This window comes from Triticum aestivum, chromosome 4A (genome assembly GCF_018294505.1).
Source record: "Triticum aestivum cultivar Chinese Spring chromosome 4A, IWGSC CS RefSeq v2.1, whole genome shotgun sequence".
NCBI classification, from domain to species: Eukaryota; Viridiplantae; Streptophyta; class Magnoliopsida; order Poales; family Poaceae; genus Triticum; species Triticum aestivum.
The window spans coordinates 154,613,738-154,634,672 of NC_057803.1; the positions used below are offsets into that span (position 1 = coordinate 154,613,738).

A 20,935-nucleotide genomic window follows, 5' to 3' on the forward strand; every position below is an offset into this window, starting at 1 on the left:
CACGAGGTAGGGGGGTAGGGCGCGCCCCCACCCTCATGGGCAGGGTGTGGCCCCCCTGGTGAAGTTCTTGCTCTCAGTATTTTTTATATATTTGGAAAACATCTTCCGTGAAGTTTCAGGACTTTTGGAGCTGTGCAGAATAGGTCTCTAATATTTTCTCCTTTTCCAACCCAGAATCCCAGCTGCCGGCATTCTCCCTCTTTACGTAAACCTTGTGAAATAAGAGAGAATAGGCATAAGTATTGTGACATAATGTGTTATAACAGCCCATAATGCAATAAATATTGATATAAAAGCATGATGCAAAATGGACGTATCAACTCCCCCAAGCTTAGACCTCGCTTATCCTCAAGCGAAAAGCTGAAATTGAAAAATATGTCCACATGTTTAGAGATAGAGGTGTCGATAAAAATAAAATACGGACATGAGGGCATCATGATCATTCTTAGAACAACAACTCATATAATTCTTTGCCATATAATCTCTAATGCTAGAGTAATAATTCAATCACAATATCAAGTATGAATCGTAAACTTCATTGAAAACTAACAAACTACAATCTCAGTCATTGAAGCAATTGCAATTTATCATAACATAGGAAAGAGTCAATGTATAAGAGCTTTTGAGCAAGTCGACATACTCAACTATCATATAATATTTCACAATTGCTGACACTCATGCAATACTTATGGGTATGGAGTTTTAATCGGACGCAGAGAAAGATAGGGGCTTATAGTTTTGCCTCCCAACATTTTACCTCAAGGGTAATGTCAACAGTAATAGTTCATGAAAACTCACATCCAATTAGCCATATATACCAGGATCTTTACAACATACTGTGCTTGCCAAAGGAATAAAGTGTAAAAAGGAAGGGTGAAAATCACCATGACTCTTATGCAATGTAGGAGATAAAAGTAAAAGATAGGCCCTTCGCAAAGGGAAGCAGAGGTTGTCATGCGCTTTTATGGTTGGATGCACAAAATCTTAATGCGGAAGAACGCCACTTTATATTGCCCCTTGTGATATGGACCTTTATTGTGCAGTCTGTCGCTTTTATTACTTCCATATCACATGATCGTATAAAGCTTATTTCCTCCACACCAATCAATCATACATATTTAGAGAGCAATTTTTATTGCTTGCATCGATGACAACTTACTTGATGGATCTTATTCAATCCATAGGTAGATATGGTGGACTCTTATGGCAAGACTGATTTGAGGGTATTTGGAAGCACAAGTAGTATCTCTACTTGGTGCAATGAATTTGGCTAGCATGAGGGGGAAAGGCAAGCTCATCATGTTGGAAGATCCAACACAACATAATTCATCTCAGATGTAAGAAAACATAACCCATTACGTTGTCTTCCTTGTCCAATGTCAACTCTTTAGCATGTCATATTTTAATGAGTGCTCACAATCATAAAAGATTTCCAAGATAGTATATTTATATGTGAAGACCTCTCTTTCTTTATTACTTCCTATTAATTGCAACGATGACCAAAATTGTGTTTGTCAACCCTCAACAACTTTTATTCATCATACTCTTTCTATGTGAGCTTATTACTCTCCATAAGACTCACATGATCTCTTTGTTTCTTTTTATTTCTTTCTCTTTTTTATTCACTTAGGATCATGGCAAAATAATCAAGCCCTTGACTCAACACTAATCTTTATTATATAGCTCACGGACTCGATTACATAGAAGGATAATAAAGCAAAACTCGCGACTAGATCATACTAAGAACTTTTATTCTACTAGATCAAGATATTACCAAAAGGATCGAACTAAGAAAAATGGTAAAGATAAAGTGATGGTGATACGATACCGGGGCACTCCCCCAAGCTTGGCAATTGCCAAGTGGAGTGCCCATACCAGATACTCAATTCTTCTTTGTTGGTGAAGAAGGTGGGGATGTTGATGGTGGATAGTAGCACATCAAGCGTAGGAGGTCTTCTAACTTGCTGATAATGCCCTTGAGTGCGATGATATGCTCCTTCAACAAAATATTTTCACGTGTGAGATACTTATTTTGTATACGAGCTAACTCATGTTGGGGAACGTAGCAGAATTTTAAAATTTTCTACGCATCACCAAGATTAATCTATGGAGTCATCTAGCAACGAGGGAGAAAGGAGTGCATCTACATACCCTTGTAGATCGCGCGCGGAAGCGTTCAAGAGAACGGGGTTGATGGAGTCGTACTCGTCGTGATCCAAATCACCGATGACCTAGCGCCGAACGGATGGCACCTCCGCGTTCAACACACGTACGGTTGGGAAGACGTCTCCTCCAACTTGATCCAGCAAGGGGGAAGGAGAGGTTGATGAAGATCCAGCAGCACGACAGCGTGGTGGTGGAAGTAACGGTGATGTCGGCAGGGCTTCGCCAAGCACAGGGAGAGGGAGGAGTATCACGGGAGGAAGAGGGAGAGGCCAGGGGCTAGGGTGCGGCTGCCCTCCCTCCCCCCACTATTTATAGGACCCCTAGGGGGGCGCCGGCCCTAGGAGATGCCATCTCCAAGGGGGGCGGCGGCCAAGGGGGGTGGAGTGCCCCCCAAGCCAAGTGGGGCGCCCCCACCCCTAGGGTTTCCAACCCTAGGCGCAGGGGAGGCTGATGGGGGGGGCACACCAGCCCACTAGGATCTGGTTCCCCTCCCACTTCAGCCCATGGGGCCCTCCGGGATAGGTGGCCCCACCAGGTGGACCCCCGGGACCCTTCCGGTGGTCCCGGTACAATACCGATTACCCCAAAAACCTTCCCGATGGCCGAAACTTGACTTCCTATATATAAATATTCACCTCCGGACCATTATGAAACTCCTCGTGACGTCCGGGATCTCATCCGGGACTCCGAACAACTTTCGGGTTACCATATACTAATATCTCAACAACCCTAGCATCACCGAACCTTAAGTGTGTAGACCCTACGGGTTCGGGAGACACGCAGACATGACCGAGACGACTCTCCGGTCAATAACCAACAGCGGGATCTGGATACCCATGTTGGCTCCCACATGCTCCTCAATGATCTCATCGGATGAACCACGATGTCGAGGATTCAATCAATCTGTATACAATTCCCTTTGTCAATCGGTACATTACTTGCCCGAGACTCGATCATCGGTATCCCAATACCTCGTTCAATCTCGTTACCGGCAAGTCACTTTACGTACCGTAATGCATGATCCCGTGATCAACCACTTGGTCACATTGAGCTCGTTATGATGATGCATTACCGAGTGGGCCCATAGATACCTCTCTGTCATACGGAGTGACAAATCCCAGTCTCGATTCGTGCCAACCCAACAGACACTTTCGGAGATACCTGTAGTGTACCTTTATAGTCACCCAGTTACGTTGTGACGTTTGGCACAACCAAAGCACTCCTACGGTATCCGGGAGTTGCACAATCTCATGATCTAAGGAAATGATACTTGACATTCGGAAAAGCTATAGCTAACGAACTACACGATCTTTGAGCTATGCTTAGGATTGGGTCTTGTCCATCACATCATTCTCCTAATGATGTGATCCCATTATCAATGACATCCAATGTCCATAGTCAGGAAACCATGACTATCTTTTGATCAACGAGCTAGTCAACTAGAGGCTCACTAGGGACGTGTTGTGGTCTATGTATTCACACATGTATTACGATTTCCGGATAACATAATTATAGCATGAATAATAGACAATTATCATGAACAAAGAAATATAATAATAACCATTTTATTATTGCCTCTAGGGCATATTTCCAACAACTCAATCATCTTGAAAGCTTCGATTTCTGTTGGGGTAAGAAGATTGTGATCCAGTTGAAGGGTGTCTTCTGTTGCCGGAACTTGGTCCTCCATGGCCTTGTTGATCCCTTCATCCTTGTTGATCTCCATGGGTTCTTCTCTCTTCAGCTCTATCTTCATTAGCCAAGCATCATTGCCCTCATGGTTGGAGGAGGAGGGAGATGACATAGTGCCTGGCCTTGACAACCCTGACAGAAAACAGCTCGAAACAAAGACAGGAGATTTTTGCGTGATACGGGAGTCAAAACCCTCGGGAGGTTATATAATGAATTTTTACCAACCAAAATACGTGTCGTGTAGGAAAACGGAGTCCGGAGAGAACACGAGGTGCCCACGAGGTAGGGGGCGCGCCCAGTAGGGTAGGGCGCGCCCTCCACCCTCGTGGAGGCCTCGTGTCCTTCCCGGACTGCTTCTTATTTTTCTATTTTTCTAAATATTCCAAAACGGAGAAATATTGCCTTAAAAACTGTTTTGGAGTCGGTTTACTTACCGTACCACATACCTATTCCTTTTCGGAGTCAGAAACGTTCCGGAAACTGTCCCTTATGTATTCCTCCGGGGTTATGGTTTCAATAACATTGGTTTCAACATTTATGGGATTACCTGAGATATAGTGTTTGATCCTTTGACCGTTCACCACCTTCGGATTTGTGCCTTCGAAGTTGTTGATTTTTATGGCGCCGGAACGGTAGACCTCCTCGATAATGTAAGGACCTTCCCATTTAGAGAGAAGTTTTCCTGCAAAAAATCTTAAACGAGAGTTGTATAGCAATACATAATCACCTACATTAAACTAACGCTTTTGTATGCTTTTGTCATGCCATCTTTTAACTTTTTCTTTAAACAACTTGGCATTCTCGTAGGCTTGGGTTCTCCATTCATCAGGTGAGCTAATATCAAATAACCTCTTCTCACCAGCAAGTTTAAAATCATAATTAAGTTCTTTAATAGCCCAATAAGCCTTGTGTTCTAGTTCGAGAGGTAAGTGACATGCTTTTCCATAGACCATTTTATACGGAGACATACCCATAGGATTTTTATATGCAGTTCTATAGGCCCATAATGCATCATCAAGTTTCTTGGACCAATTATTTCTAGACCTATTAACAGTCTTTTGCAAAATTAATTTGAGTTCTCTATTACTCAATTCTGCGTGACCACTAGACTGAGGGTGATAAGGGGATGCAATTCTATGATTAACATCATATTTAGCAAGCATTTTACGGAAAGCATCATGAATAAAATGTGAACCGCCATCAGTCATTAAATATTTAGGGACTCCAAATCTTGGAAAAATAACTTCTTTAAGCATTTTAATAGAAGTGTTATGATCGGCACTACTAGTTGGAATAACTTCTACCCACTTAGTAACGTAACCAACAACAACTAAAATATGTGTATAACCATTAGAGGAAGGAAAATGTCCCATATAGTCAAAGCCCCAAACATCAAATGGTTCAATAACAAGTGAATAATTCATAGGAATTTCTTGACGTCTACTAATATTACCAATTCTTTGACATTCATCACAAGATAAGACAAACTTACGGGCATCCTTGAAGAGAGTAGGCCAATAAAAACCAGATTGCAGTACCTTATATGCAGTTTTATCTCCAGCATGGTGTCCTCCATAAGCTTCGGAGTGACACTTGCGTAGGATCTGTTCCTGTTCATGCTCAGGTACACAATGTATAATAACACCATCTACTCCTTCTTTATAAAGATGTGGGTCATCCCAAAAGTAATGCCTCAAATCATAGAAGAACTTTTTCTTTTGCTGGTATGTGAAACTAGGTGGTATAAACTTAGCAACAATGTAATTAGTATAATCAGCATACCATGGAGCAGTATGAGAAGCATTTATGACATTTAATTGCTCATCAGGAAAGCTATCATCAATAGGTAGTGGGTCATCAAGCACATTTTCTAACCTAGACAAGTTGTCTGCAACGGGGTTCTCAGCTCCTTTTCTATCAACAATATGCAAATCAAATTCTTGTAGCAAGAGAACCCATCTAATAAGTCTAGGTTTAGCATCTTTCTTTTCCATAAGATATTTAATAGCATCATGATCAGTGTGAATGGTTACTTTAGAATCAACAATATAAGGTCTAAACTTATCACAAGCAAATACAACTACTAAGAATTCTTTTTGAGTAGTAGCATAATTTCTTTGAGCATTGTTTAGAGTTTTACTAGCATATTGAATAACATTTAGTTTCTTATCAACTCTTTGCCCTAGAACAACACCTACAGCATAATCACTAGCATCACACATAATTTCAAAGGGTAAATTCCAATCAGGTGGCTGAACAATAGGTGCAGAAATCAATGATTTCTTAAGTATTTCAAATGCTTCTACATAATCATCATCAAAGACAAATGGTATATCTTTTTGTAATAAATTAGTCAGAGGCCAAGAGATTTTTGAGAAGTCCTTAATGAACCTCCTATAAAAACCGGCATGACCAAGGAAACTTCTTATACCTTTGATGTCCTTAGGACATGGCATCTTTTCAATAGTATCAACCTTGGCTTTATCAACTTTAATACCTCTTTCAGAAACTTTATGCCCCAAGACAATACCTTCATTCACCATAAAGTGACACTTTTCCCAGTTCAAGACAAGATTAGTTTCTTCACATCTCTGCAAAACTCGATCAAGATTGCTTAAGAAATCATCAAAAGAAGATCCATAGACGGAAAAATCGTCTATGAAAACCTCACAAATCTTTTCACAAAATTCAGAGAATATAGCCATCATGCATCTTTGAAAGGTAGCAGGTGCATTACATAAACCAAAAGGCATACGTCTATAAGCAAAAGTACCAAAAGGGCATGTAAAAGTAGTCTTTGATTGATCTTTGGCTGACACAGGTATTTGAGAGAAACCAGAATAACCATCTAGAAAGCAAAAATGTGTATGTTTGGACAATCTTTCTAGCATTTGATCAATAAAAGGTAAGGGGTAATGATCCTTTTTAGTAGCCTTATTTAATTTGCAAAAATTAATTACCATCCTATAACCTGTAATAATTCTTTGAGGAATCAATTCATCTTTATCATTAGGAACAACAGTAATACCTCCCTTTTTAGGGACACAGTGGATAGGGCTTACCCATTGACTATCAGGAACGGGATAAATTATACGTGCCTCAAGGAGCTTTAGTATCTCCTTTATTACCACTTCTTTCATTTTAGGATTCAGCCGGCGTTGATGGTCACGAACTGGTTTAGCATCTTCTTCCAAATTAATTTTATGTTGACATAGAGTGGGACTAATGCCCTTAAGATAATCAAGAGTATACCTAATAGAAGCGTGGTGCTTCTTCAGAGTTTTCAATAATCTCTCTTCCTCATGCTCTGAAAGGTTAGCACTAATAAAAATAGGATATATCTTTTTCTCATCAAGATAAGCATGTTTAAGAGTATCAGGTAACGATTTAAGCTCAAACACGGGATCACCCTTGGGTGGAGGAGGATCCCCTAGGATTTCAACATGTAAATTGTTTTTCAGAATAGGTTCCTGTTTAAAGAATACTTCATCTAATTCCCTTCTTTCTTTCATAAACATATCATTTTCATGGTCTAGCAAGTATTGTTCTAAAGGATCACTAGGAGGTACGGCAATAGAAGCAAGACCAATAATTTCATCCTTACTAGGTAATTCTTCTCCACGGTGTTGTCTAATAAATTGAGAAAAATTAAATTCATGAGTCATATCATCTAAACCGATAGTAACAACATCTCTTTTGCAATATATGGTAGCATTAACAGTATTTAAGAAGGGTCTACCAAATATAATGGGACAAAAGCTATCTTGTGGGGAACCAAGAACAAGAAATCAGCAGGATATTTAGTTTTCCCGCACAAGACTTCAACATCTCTAACAATTCCCATTGGTGAAAGAGTATCTTTATTGGCAAGTTTAATTGTGACAACAATATCTTCTAACTCAACAGGTGCAATATCATGCATAATTTCTCTATAAAGGCTAATAGGTATGGCACTAGCACTGGCACCCATATCACATAAGCCATGATAACAATGATCTCCTATTTTAATAGAAATAACAGGCATGCCTACCATAGGTTTAGGTTTATATTTATTACAGGGTTTAGCAATTCTAGCAGTTTCATCACAGAAATAAATAACATGCCCATCTATATTATCAGACAAGAGATCTTTAACAATAGCAATATTAGGTTCAACTTTAACTTGCTCAGGAGGTGTATATGTTTTAATATTGCTTTTACGAACTACAGTTGAAGCTTTAGTATGATCCTTTATCCTAACAGGGAAAGGTGGTTTCTCAACATAAGAAGTAGGAACAATAGGATCATTATAAGTGATAGTCTTTTCTTCAACTTTAATAGGTGCAACTACTTTTACTTCTATGGGAGGATGATATTTAAGCCACTTCTCCTTGGGGAGATCAACATAGGCAGCAAAAGATTCACAGAAAGAAGCTACTATCTCAGAGTCAAGTCCATATTTAGTGCTAAATTACGAAAAATATCGGTATCCATAAAAGATTTAACACAATCAAAACTAGGTGTCATACCTGACTCCTTACCATTGTCGAGGTCCCAATCTTCATAGTTGCGTTTAATTCTTTCCAATATATCCCATTTGAATTCAATAGTCTTCATCATAAAAGAGCCAGCACAAGAAGTATCAAGCATGGTGCGATTGTTAGCAGAAAGCCGACTATAAATTTTTTGAATAATCATTTCTCTTGAGAGCTCATGATTGGGGCATGAATATAACATTGATTTAAGCCTCCCCAAGCTTGAGCGATGCTTTCTCCTTCGCGAGGCCAAAAATTATATATATATAATTGCGATCACGATGAACAAGATGCATAGGATAAAACTTCTGATGAATTCCAATTTCAATCGTTTGTAATTCCAAGAGCTCATATCATCACATAGCCTATACCATGTCGATGCATCTCCCCTCAAAGATAAAGGGAAGACCTTCTTCTTAACAACATCTCCGGATACACCTGCAAGCTTAAATAATCCACAAACTTCATCCACATATATCAGATGTTCATCAGGATGTTTTGTTCCATCTCCTAAAAAAGGATTAGCTAGCAGTTTTTCTATCATACCCGAAGGAACTTCAAAGCAAGCATTTTCATTTTCAGTAGGTTCATTAGGTAGAGGAGCAACTCTTTGCTCTACTGGTCGGGGTGAAGATACCCCGAACAAGCCCCTCAAAGGATTACTTTCCATGGTAACAAGTGACAGTAAATTTCAGCACACTATTTAAATTTTTCCTTACGAAATTCCACCTACCAAAGGCGCTTCACTCCCCGACAACGGCACCAGAAAAGAGTCTTGATGACCCACAAGTATAGGGGATCTATCGTAGTCCTTTCGATAAGTAAGAGTGTCGAACCCAACGAGGAGCAGAAGGAAATGATAAGCGGTTTCCAGCAAGGTATTCTCTGCAAGTACTGAAATAAGTGGTAACAGATAGTTTTGTGATAAGATAATTTGTAACGAGAAACAAGTAACAAAAGTAAATAAGGTGCAGCAAGGTGGCCCAATCCTTTTTGTAGCAAAGGACAAGCCTGGACAAACTCTTATAAGATGTAAAGCGCTCCCGAGGACACATGGGAATATCGTCAAGCTAGTTTTCATCACGCTCATATGATTCTCGTTCGGTACTTTGATAATTTGGTATGTGGGTGGACCCGTGCTTCGGTGTTGTCCTTACTTGGACAAGCATCCCACTTATGATTAACCTCTATTGCAAGCATCCACAACTACAATAAAAGTATTAAGGTAAACCTAACCATAGCAAGAAACATATGGATCCAAATCAGCCCCTTATGAAGCAACGCATAAACTAGGGTTTAAGCTTCTGTCACTCTAGCAACCCATCATCTACTTATTACTCCCCAATGCCTTCCTCTAGGCCCAAACAATAGTGAAGTGTCATGTAGTCGATGTTCACATAACACCACTAGAGGAGAGACAACATACATCTCATCCAAATATCGAACGAATACCAAATTCACATGACTACTAATAGCAAGACTTCTCCCATGTCCTCAGGAACAAAAGTAACCACTCACAAAGCATAAACATGTTCATAATCAGAGGGGTATTAATATGCATATAGGATCTGACCATATGATCTTCCACCAAATAAACCAACTAGCATCAACTACAAGGAGTAATTAACACTACTAGCAACCTACTAGCACCAATACCGGACTTGGAGACAAGAATTGGATACAAGAGATGAACTAGGGTTTTGAGATGAGATGGTGCTGATGAAGATGTTGATGGAGATTGCCCTCTCCCGATGAGATGAGCATTGGTGATGGCGATGGCGATGATTTCCCCCTCCGAGAGGGAAGTTTCCCTGACAGAACAGCTCCTCCAGAGCCCTAGATTGGTTCCGCCAAGGTTCTGCCTCGTGGCGGCGGAGTTTCGTCCGAGAAGATGGCTTATGATTTTTCCCATCGAAAGACTCCATATAGCAGAAGATGGCCACCGGAGGGCCACCAGGGGGGCCACGAGGTAGGGCGCGCGCCCAGGGGGGTAGGGCGCGCCCCCCACCCTCGTGGGCAGGGTGTGCCCCCCTGGTGAAGTTCTTGCTCTCAGTATTTTTTATATATTTGGAAAACATCTTCCGTGAAGTTTCAGGACTTTTGGAGCTGTGCAGAATAGGTCTCTAATATTTGCTCCTTTTCCAGCCCAGAATCCCAGCTGCCGGCATTCTCCCTCTTTATGTAAACCTTGTGAAATAAGAGAGAATATACATAAGTATTGTGACATAATGTGTAATAACAGCCCATAATGCAATAAATATCGATATAAAAGCATGATGCAAAATGGACGTATCACACGGCGAGGCCCCCAAGCTCGAGCGGCCGCGACAGTTTAGGCCAGCTGACAAAACAACAGCCTGTCTTGGCGTCCTTGCGGCCATATCAGAGGAAGCCACGAATGGCCGCGGTGATCTTCTTTAGGATGGAGGGGTTCAGACTCATGGCGAGGAGGAGATGCACCGGCATGGCCGTGAGAACATGGCGCACCAAGGCGAGCCGCTCACCACGAGAGAGGAGGGTGGCTTTCCAGGTTGCAAGCTTCTTGGCGAGCCGCTCGACTAGGGGCATGAGTGCCGACGCGTGGCACTTGCGGATGGATAGCAGCATCCCAAGGTATGGGATGGGAAAGGCGGCGACGGTGCGCGAGAGCTCAGTGGTGATCGCAGCGGCCACCTCGTTGCCGCATTGGATGGCGACGAGAACGCACTTGGAGAAGTTGGTGCGCAAGCTGGATGCATCTCCGAAGACACGCAGTAGCTCTCGGATGGAGGCTAGCTCGGGGGGGGGGGGGTCAGGGTGGCAGAAAATGACGACATCGTCGGCAAAGGGAGAGAGATGCTCGAGGCGGCATGCCGGGCGGTCAGCCGCTATAGAATGCCCACGGAAATAGCATGCTGCAGCAGTGAGTTGAGCGAGTCGATGATGATTGCGAAGAGCACGGGAGAGATAGGGGCGCCTTGACGAAGCCCGCAGGCATGGTCCACCGGCGGCCCAGGATTGACGTTGATGAGGACGCGCGTGGAGGCTGTGGATGTAAGGATGGAGATCCACTCGCACCATCGTAGGCCAAAGCCAAGGTGGGTCAATGTCTCCAGCAGGAAGGACTAGGCGACGGTGTCGAAAGCCTTCGCGATGTCGAGCTTGAGGAGGACGCGCGGGGCCTTGATGTTGTGGAGTAATCTTGCCGTCTGTTGCACAAAGAGGAATTTATCATGTACACATCTGCCAGCGATGAACTTGTGTAAACACATTGGGCATCTCAAAATAAAAATAAAATGAGGATTGAACTTGTGTTCAGATTCCTATGAATGGGGATCATGGGAATGGATTCCATAGTAATTTGATGGGCTTGATCCGATGATCCAAAGGACTTCCATAAGAAGAAACCTCTAAAATTCCAATGGAATTCCTTTAATCCAAAATTGGTGGGAAGCTAGTTAGATCTAGGGATATTTCCAACTCCTCACCAAAACACACAAATTAAGTGAATAATAGAACCAAAATCATGGTGTGAGTTTAAAACCTTTTTAGAAACTTTGGTGAAGCTTGAACTAACCTTTTTGGAATCTTAATTGTTTCTAAACAGTATGTCATAAACGGATCTTGTTTGGAAAATGAGTTAAACTATAAGAAATTTAATTTCCACATTTATGAAACTTCAATAAAAATCTAGTTGAGGAGAAAGATGGAGAGAGGCTATTTGTGAAAACTTAATTAACAACTGATACATTTTTTTTCTTTTGCCAAATAAATAACACATACGGAAAAAGACTTTCACCCCCTTTAGGCCTTGTTCGGTTAGGCAGGGTTTGAAGAGGTTTGAAAGGGATTAAATCCCTTGCAAGTCAAAATCCTTGTCAAACCTCCCCAATCCCCTTTAATCCATGTGGCAAGGTGATTAACCGAACATGGCCATGTATATAAAGCAATGACCACCAAACTAATTTATCCATTCAACACGACACCACACACACCAAAGGCAAGATACATATGTGTTAAGGTTCAGCAACACCACCCCATACAACTTCAAGTGGAGCAACATATGGACAATAAGCACGACTATGGAGACGATGGAGCTCTAAACCAGGAACAAGCATTCGCGAAGAGACGAAGCTAAGCGTCGACATACCATGAGCTCCAAGGCGGTGCCTTCATGAGGGGCATGATGTCAGTGCCGCCACCGCCCGACCCAAAGGATCAAGATATTCATCTATTGGGACATGAAGGAAAAAGAGCAATCACGACGAAGCCTTCAAGAAGGGGCGACGCCCAAGGACGTTGCCATCGTCAGTCTGGCCAGAGGTGAACAAGGTTTTCACCCCAACACACACTACTCCTTCGACTTGGGTGCAGCTAGCAACTCACCTGCCGCACCACCGACATAGTATGCCCACCATGAGTCCCGATGCCGCCAACACGGCCATGGCCACCAAACAACACCCGAGTCATGAGCTCCGCCCACGAGCCCACGACTCTCACCATCAGGGTCGTCGCCGTACAAACGGGTGCCCCAGATCCCCACACAAATCACGAACCTTGCATCGCCTGGCAATCCCCGACTGCCGACGGAGTCGACAACGCCTTCCTAGACCGAGGCCAATCGCCAAGAGGAGCCATGCTAGGAAAGGGGAGAGGAAGGATAGGACCACGTCCAAGACCAGCACACCCATGCTCCAGCAACGAGCAACTCGACCCAGTCAGCACCACCCATCCCTCCTGTCGTTCTCCCCACACGCACTCCTTGTGCCGCCCTACCAACTGCTCTCCTCTAGATCCGCACGAGGGCAAACCTAGCCGCCCGCCAACGATGAGGGGCACCGGGCCGAACGCAGCCAACCGTTGAAGATGGCCTCTAGGAGCACCACCATGGGCTGCCCGTGGACGAACAAATGCTGGAAGTGCAACCAACCATCGTCACCGCCACCCCGCTCCGCATCGTGACTCCGCAACACCGTCGCCAAGCACCCATGTCGTTGTGAGGGCCACCACTGCCCTGCTGTAGAGCACACCCCCGCTCAGTGACCGAGCCTGGCCGATGCCGCAACCTCGCGCTAGCTGACGACGTCAAGACGTTAAATCCAGAAGAAACTGACCGGAGCCAGGCGACACATGACGCCGCCAGATCCCCGCCTCGTCCAGCCCTTCTCGCCCAGCCCGACGCTCTGCAGGCTGCAGCTCTGCGCTAAGCTCGACCGCGCACTGCCGCGCTTCGGATCAGCGTTGCACCATTGCGCGGGATCACTTGCCCGCGCCCACAAGCAAGAAGGTGAAAGGGCCCCGCCGCCACCAACACCCATCGGGCTTGCGGTGGCGAGGAAAGGGAAAGGAAGGAGGGGGGACACGTGCCGACGGATAGGGTTACGCCAGGGCAGATGGGGAAAATGTTTCGGTTTCAAATACCACGTATTGATTATTCACTGATTGTCCGGGTCCTATGGCACCGTAACTACGTACGCCGGCATCGCACTCCGCGTCCGCTGGCTCTGGCTCCAGCTCACGGATGAGGCGAGGCCGTGGCAACACCTTCACCTCCCCTCCGATCCCGAGGTGGCCGCCGTGTTCCGGGCTTCCACCACTTGGGCCGTGGGGGACGGCTCGTCCTGCAGATTCTGGCTGGACCACTGGATCAATGGGCGCACGGCGGCGGAGATCGACCCCCTCGTCTTTGACCTTGTCCCACGCGGTCGCCGCAAGAACCGCTTGGTGCGTGATGGCCTTCACCAGCGGACCTGGGTCCAGGACATTCAGGACGCTCTTGGCCCTTTGGCGCTGCTGCAGTACGTGGAGCTGTGGAGGCAAGTGCAGCTCGTCTAGCTCTCTGATGCTCTCGATGCGATCCGCTCGCGCTGGACGGAGTCTGGCCACTACTCGGCCAAGTCCTGCTATGAGCAGCTATTTGTCGGCTCGATCCGCGACCCCCACTGGCGCCTCATCTGGAGGTCTTGGGCGCCCACCCGCGTGAAGATTTTCCTCTGGCTCGCCGCCCTTGATCGCTGCTGGACGGCTGCTAGGCTGGCTCGCCACAACCTCCCGCACGCCGACTCATGCCTTCTCTGTGATCAGGACATCGAATGCATCCAGCACATCATCGCTCGCTGCCCCTTCTCGTGACAAGTTTGGTTCGACACCCTCTCCTGGTGCCGACTTCCCATCCTACCACCGGACCCTGGAGCAGATTTTCTCTCTTCGTGGGAGCACTCCCGCAATTCCCTTCCCGCGAGCGCGCGAAAAGGCTTCAACTCCCTTGTGATGCTCACGGCTTGGGAGCTATGGAAGCATCGGAACGGCTGTGTCTTCGACGGTCTCCGTCCCTCCACGACCAGCCTTTTCGAGACGATTCGCCATGAGGCATTGCTCTGGGCTTCCGCCGGAGCCAACGGTTTGCACAACATTGTAGGCATAGGCTAATTCTTTTTTGCTTTGGGTCGAGCAGCCCCAGCTCCTGCTGCTCTGGCATTGCGCTTAGCGCCGTTCTCTCGTGTACGCCCCATAGTGTAATGCCCTATCTTGTATTCTCTTCTATCTATCAATGAAAGATACGCAGGCTTTGCGTATTCGCGAAAAGTAACTACGTACGCGGTACCGTTTGCCATTCAAAGGTTATCTACAATGTGAGGAGGACCACGAAACAAAAGAAGAAGAGCAGATCTGTGCACCCCCTCTCGATCAAAAAGCACCATGCCATCTCCGCCGCCGTCTACTGGCGTATATTTCGCCTTGCTATTTCTTTTTCTCCATTTGAGTAACATGTTTTCTTGTATACTCAGGTGGCACAAATGTATTCCACACCAACCGTACGCAGGCAATTAGCACCAAGTACCAGCAGAGGTTGAAGTGACTGTCCCAGATTTTCTGTGTGTCTCACCCAAGTGAGAAGGCATTAATTTTCCGTCGACAGTCAGGTGCCAAAAAAAAACTGCATACTCCTCTTTGGATTGTATTTTTAACTCTTGAAGAATTCTACGTCATAAGAATATTATGTCGCAAGGACCTTGGGTCATACTATGCCGAACTTCTTAAATTCGCATAAAAAATCCCCATTCATTCTTATGTTCATGTTTTTTGAAAGAATCAGGTCTATTATAAAAGTTCATCGGAAGTAAAAAGTATCACAAAGATAATAAAAAATACATCAAGACTCGAGACCACTGAACGACCACTACAGCCGTAAGAACGAGTCGTTGCTCCCCTATCGAAGCCGGTTTGAGCTTGTCGACGACAACCGAGACGTCCTCTTCACGCGCCTCTTATGTCCATCTTATCATAAAGTAAAAAAATAAGCTGAAACATGATTATACATTTCCATGAAATTTTAGCATGGCCTGAGAGCAAGTGCACCTTGCCTTTTCGCTGCCACGAGCATGGAAGGAAGCAGAGCAAGAAGCCTCCGGCTCCCCGATCCAGTTGGTGGACAGTGAGCCACAAAGTCCAAACCCGGTGGACCTCATAATTAGCTGCTTGCTTACACCGAGTGTCACACATGTAAAATGGATAGACCAAAAGCAAAGAAAATTCATTACTATACACTCAACCAGCACGGCAGCACAGAGGAGAAAAAAAAAAGAAGCCAAAAATCCAAAAGAGTCACATGACTAATGGGGGCGGCATCACTGCTGTCATTTGCCAATACCGCCCCCTTTATATTCAATCCCCCAACTCCTCCCAAGTCCCACCTCCCCCATCCATCCCACCTCTTCTCCTCTCCCAACTCAAAGGCAAGCGTAGACCCAGCTCAGCTCAGGCAACAACAATCAGATCACAGGCTGCCTAATCCTGCTCTTCGTTGGCGGTTTCTGTGCAGCCCGCCGAGCTCTTGCGAGAATATTGCAATGGCGTCCACGTCGAGCTCGACGGCGGTGGACGAGAGGGAGCGGAAGCGGAAGAGGGCGGCCGGGGGAGAGTCCACAGCGTCCGCCGGCCCGGGGACGGAGGCGCAGCCTTCCAAGTGGCGGACGCGGCGCGAGCACGAGATCTACTCGTCCAAGCTCTTCGAGGCGCTCCGCCTTGTCCGAGGCGGGTCATCGTCCGCGTCGACGGCGCCGGCGCGTGGCCGGGCCGTGCGGGAGGCGGCCGACCGCGCGCTCGCGGTGGCGGCCCGGGGGCGCTCGCGCTGGAGCCGCGCCATACTCGCCTCTCGCCGCCGCCGCCTCCAGGCCGCCCACCGCGCGCGCCTCCGTGCCCCAGCCACACCGCCCGCGCGCCACCCCTCCGTCGCTGCCGCCGCACAGCCGCAGCCGGGGAAGGCACCGGCGCTGGCGAAGAAGGCCAAGGTGCTCGGGCGGCTGGTTCCCGGCTGCCACAAGCTGCCGTTCCCGGCGCTGCTCAGCGAGGCCTCCGACTACATCAGGGCGCTGGAGATGCAGGTGCGCGCCATGACCGCTCTAGCCGAGGTCCTGGCGAGCGTCTCCTCGTCGGCAGCCTCCGGCAGCTCCTCCTCGCCGGCATGACCCACGCTTCGTGCATGATTCGTGTATTCGTTGTAAATTTCACCCCATCTTCCTCGTGGGTTGGATTAGTTAGCCTCTCCTCTCTAGTTGTCCTCTTGTTTCTCAGGTTGGTTGAGCGGTTAGTGGTGTGTTGGTGATAATGATGGCACTCTGGTGATTTAAACCGTGCTGTAATGCCTCTCTCTCTCGCTGTCTAGTTGTGGAGGCACATTCGTTTTGTTCCATTCTCTTCTCGCTTGGCTTTCTCCTCTCCTCGGGATTCTTTCGTGTGTTTGTTTCTTTTGTTCTCTTTCGATCCCTTCTCTGATAAATGTAACAGGCATGCATGGAGAAATGTTCAGAGCGCTCCCTTGGTCGAGTACCGTGTGTTGTTTCCTGTGCGCGGTGCATGCATGCCTCTCTTGCTTTCTTTCGGTCCATGGGAAAGCGCGCTTAACCTCCGAGTGTAGTACAGTATGTAACCTTCATCATCTCCTAATCATTCTTACCGCCTGATCCTCTGCAACACAAGCCTGAATGAAATGATGCCATGGGTTCTCTGTTCCATCTCGGTCGGTAAATCATGTGTCCTGGATCCCAATCGTGACGCCCGAGCTGCAATGCACTATCAAAATCTCTCAAACCGCGACCGACTTGGCACTCATCGATACTACAGTTGTGCTGGTGCTCGATAGCGGCAGCAGAATTTCTCCGTCCATGGCGAGGGGCCTGGGCTTGGCGTTCCTGGGAAAAGATAAGAGCTCGCTAGAGGGAGGGATGGATGGAGCAGTCCATTGTTTATTTCGAAACAGGGAACGGGGAGTGTGGGGGAACGTGGGGGGAATAAATGGCACGTGGCCGATCTGAGCGGCACGCCGGATTAAACTCAGTGGGGACCAATGCGCGCGGTAAAAAAACATCTCTCGGCCGCGCAGTCGGGACAGAAGAGTCCGTGCCCGTTTTTCACTCGCGTCGCCCTCACTGGCCCCACGCCGTTACAGGCCGCTGGCCCTGCCACGGTGCCGGATGGAGGAGGGAGGGAGGGAGCCAAAGTACGGCCCTGCCCCTGCGCTAGGCGACAGGAGGAGCGGCTCCCGCCGGTGCACCGTCGCGCCCGAGCCTGCCTGCGGAGCTGAGCTGGGTCTTAATGGAGCCGCGGGCCTGCCCTGCAAGAACGGCGTCGTGTCGCTCGGGCCCGGGCTGGGCCGGGCCGGGCCTCGCGTGTCATCGGGGGCTGAGGCGTCCACGTGGGCCGTACGGGTGGCAGGGATGGGCGGTGTGATGTGGCGCGGCCATGATTGGTCCGTCGCCATCGGCGTTCAGGTGGGGTGGGGGGCGTGGCCTGCTGGTTGCTGCACGGGGCTGGCTGTGCTTGTGTGCGTGCCAGGGGCTACGTGACAATCCGTATGTATCGTGTCTCTCATGTGCCGCCCTGTACATTTGTCCTCCATCTGCTTCCTGTATTGAGGTATTCAACTCATCTTTCTCGTCCAACCGTCCAAGTATCTATGCCATGCGTCATCTCAATCCGAAACTCAAAGCCTACGGTACGAAAAAAAGCTATCGGACGAATGCCAGATTTTTCAGACTTTCCAGTGAACATGTTTATTGCCGTTGGATGAGGCCACATATCTTGAAGCAAGGGAGGGAATACACCTCATCAGCTCTAAAAATCGTTCTCTGGAACAGAACATGGGCACGGACGCTCTTCTTTTACAGCCGGCCTCCATGCCACAATAACCATACCTGCACAACGTACCGGGCACCGCGAGCTTCCATTTTTTTATTTTTTTAGGGACGCGAGCTTCCATTCGGCATCCCAGCTCCTTCCCCTTTTCTCTTTTTTACGTCGCAATTCTCACAATTTTTAAAAACAATCATACGCGGAGTTCATGTGGCAAAAATATCTCCCTATTTTCCTTTATACGTGGCAATTTTCACAATGTTCTAAAATAATCATTTTGTGGTGGGCATGTGGCAAATATAAGAAAATTTTCATTTCTCATACCATGGGTTTTTTAGTAAATGTTAATTGGAGCATGGCAAATTTAGTGCTTATGCGATGGCATTTTTTATTGAACAAATAATGGTAATTTTATGTTGCATACCATGGCATTTTATTATTATTATTAAATAAACCATGGTAATGTTATTGTAGGTACCATGGCAATTTTATCTTTAAGAGCATGTAAATTTCACTAATTACACCATGACTAATTTATTAATGATAGCATGGTAACTTTATTATCAAGTCCATGACAATTTTATTATAAATACCATGGCAACTTTCTAAATTAGACCATGTCAATTTTATTATTTAGAGCATGACAATTTTATTGTCGCATGCCAACTTTATTAATTAGAACATGGTAGTTTGATTGCACGTAGCATGTCCTTTAACAGCTAATTTGTTTTTGTTTTCAGGACCATGGAAAATTTGTTGAGCTTGCTAAGGAAAATCTAACATACCATGATAAATTATTTTTATATAATATTATATTTTTGACATGGCAAATTCTTGTCATCTCACAAGCACAATCTTTTTTTAACGCAGAATTTGCCACATGAACACTGCATAAATTTTATAATTTTGTTTTTTTTGTTGTCAAGACCATGGAAAATTTGTTGAAACTTGCTAAGGCAAATCTATTTAACATATCATGGTAATTTTTTAAATAAAATATCATATTTATTGACACGACAAATTCCTATCATCTCACAAGCACAATCTTTTTTTAAGGCACAAATTTGCCACGTGAACACTACATAAATTTTATAATTTTGCTAGCATTATCTCTTAAAGTTGCCATCATGCCATTTATTTTTGGGCCAATTACATTCTAGTTCAGCCCTAAACTCGATTCCACTACTCAGATTTGCCCTAATTCCCAAGCCTACTTACATTTGCTCCTCTTCCGTCTCGCTCCCTTACATGGATACCATTTGGTGCCATTTTTGTCTAGTCAAAGGGTGTTGACCGTCTGTGGGGCGTTTACTAGACATTTGTACCCCTATCATCATATGTAACTTATGTGTGGGACCCACCCAAAGAAGAAGAAGACTCTTTCTCTTCCTCTCTTTGTTCTTAGTTACACATGGGACCGAACTAAAAAACAAACTCCCAATTTCTCTCCCCCCTCTATATCTCTCACTAGACCACCCCGACGCCCTCCGCGAGCATGTGACCATAGAGCATGGTGGCGACGCTCGATTCACGAGGATGGCGGAGAACCCAACCTTGCTACTTGTGAGCTGCGTTGGGATTTTCTCAAAGAAGAGAGGATGATGCAGTACAGTAGAGATACGTATTTCCCTTAGTTAAGAACCAAGTTATAAATCCAGTAGGAGAACCACGCAATACCTTGTGAACAAAACCTACACACAAAATAACAAATACTTGCACCCAAAGCAAATAAGGGGTTGTCAATTGATAACCCACAAGTATAGGAGATCAATTGTAGCATTTCTCGATAACTAAGAGTGTTGAACCCAATGAGGAGCTAAAGGTAGAATTAATATTCCCTTCAAGTTCTATCAACCACCGATATAACTCTACGCACACTTAACGTTCTCTTTATTAAAACAAGAATAAAACTAGAAGTACTTTGTAGGTGTAAAGGAATAGGTTTGCGAGATAATAAAGAACGTGAAAATAAAAGTTAGGTGCTGTTTTACTAGAAGTACAATTAGGTTAGGATAGCGAGTGTGGAAAAGTGATGGTAGGATTTGCGGAATTGTCCTTAAGAAATTGGCTAAATTACTAGACCAATAGCAAATTTTTATGTGGGAGAGGCCACTACTAGCATGTCATCCCTTACTTGGAATTCTATGCATTTATGATTGCAACTATTAGCAAGTATCCGCAATACTAACATTCATTAAGGTGAAACTGAACCATAGAATTAAGATATATTCGTCCTCCTTCAATCCCGTATGAATCAATTTCTGTGGTAGGAAGAAGTTTTCGTCACTCTTGCCCTCCAATGCATAGTCATATAAACATACCACTAACCCTATGATATGAGACACGCGCGCGCTCATATGATGGTACCGAAGGACACCAACATAATCACAAGCAAATTAGACCAATCATAGAAATTCATCAATTACCCCAGAGGACTACAAAAATCTACTCAA

At 45.6% G+C, this 20,935-nt stretch overlaps 1 protein-coding gene across 1 annotated transcript; it reads left to right on the forward strand.

Annotated features, from left to right (window-relative positions):
• Nucleotides 1-16,023: 16,023 nt before the first annotated feature.
• On the forward strand, nt 16,024-17,177 carry LOC123081895 (transcription factor bHLH148). Its single transcript, XM_044504407.1, has one exon. The coding sequence runs from the start codon at nt 16,202-16,204 to the stop codon at nt 16,817-16,819; it is 618 nt and encodes a 205-aa protein (XP_044360342.1). The 5' UTR covers nt 16,024-16,201; the 3' UTR covers nt 16,820-17,177.
• Nucleotides 17,178-20,935: the final 3,758 nt, after the last annotated feature.

What these genes read in the sequence shown, in the direction of transcription:
- LOC123081895 (XM_044504407.1), top strand. Translation starts at nt 16,202, where the DNA reads ATGGCGTCCACGTCGAGCTCGACGGCGGTGGACGAGAGGGAGCGGAAG.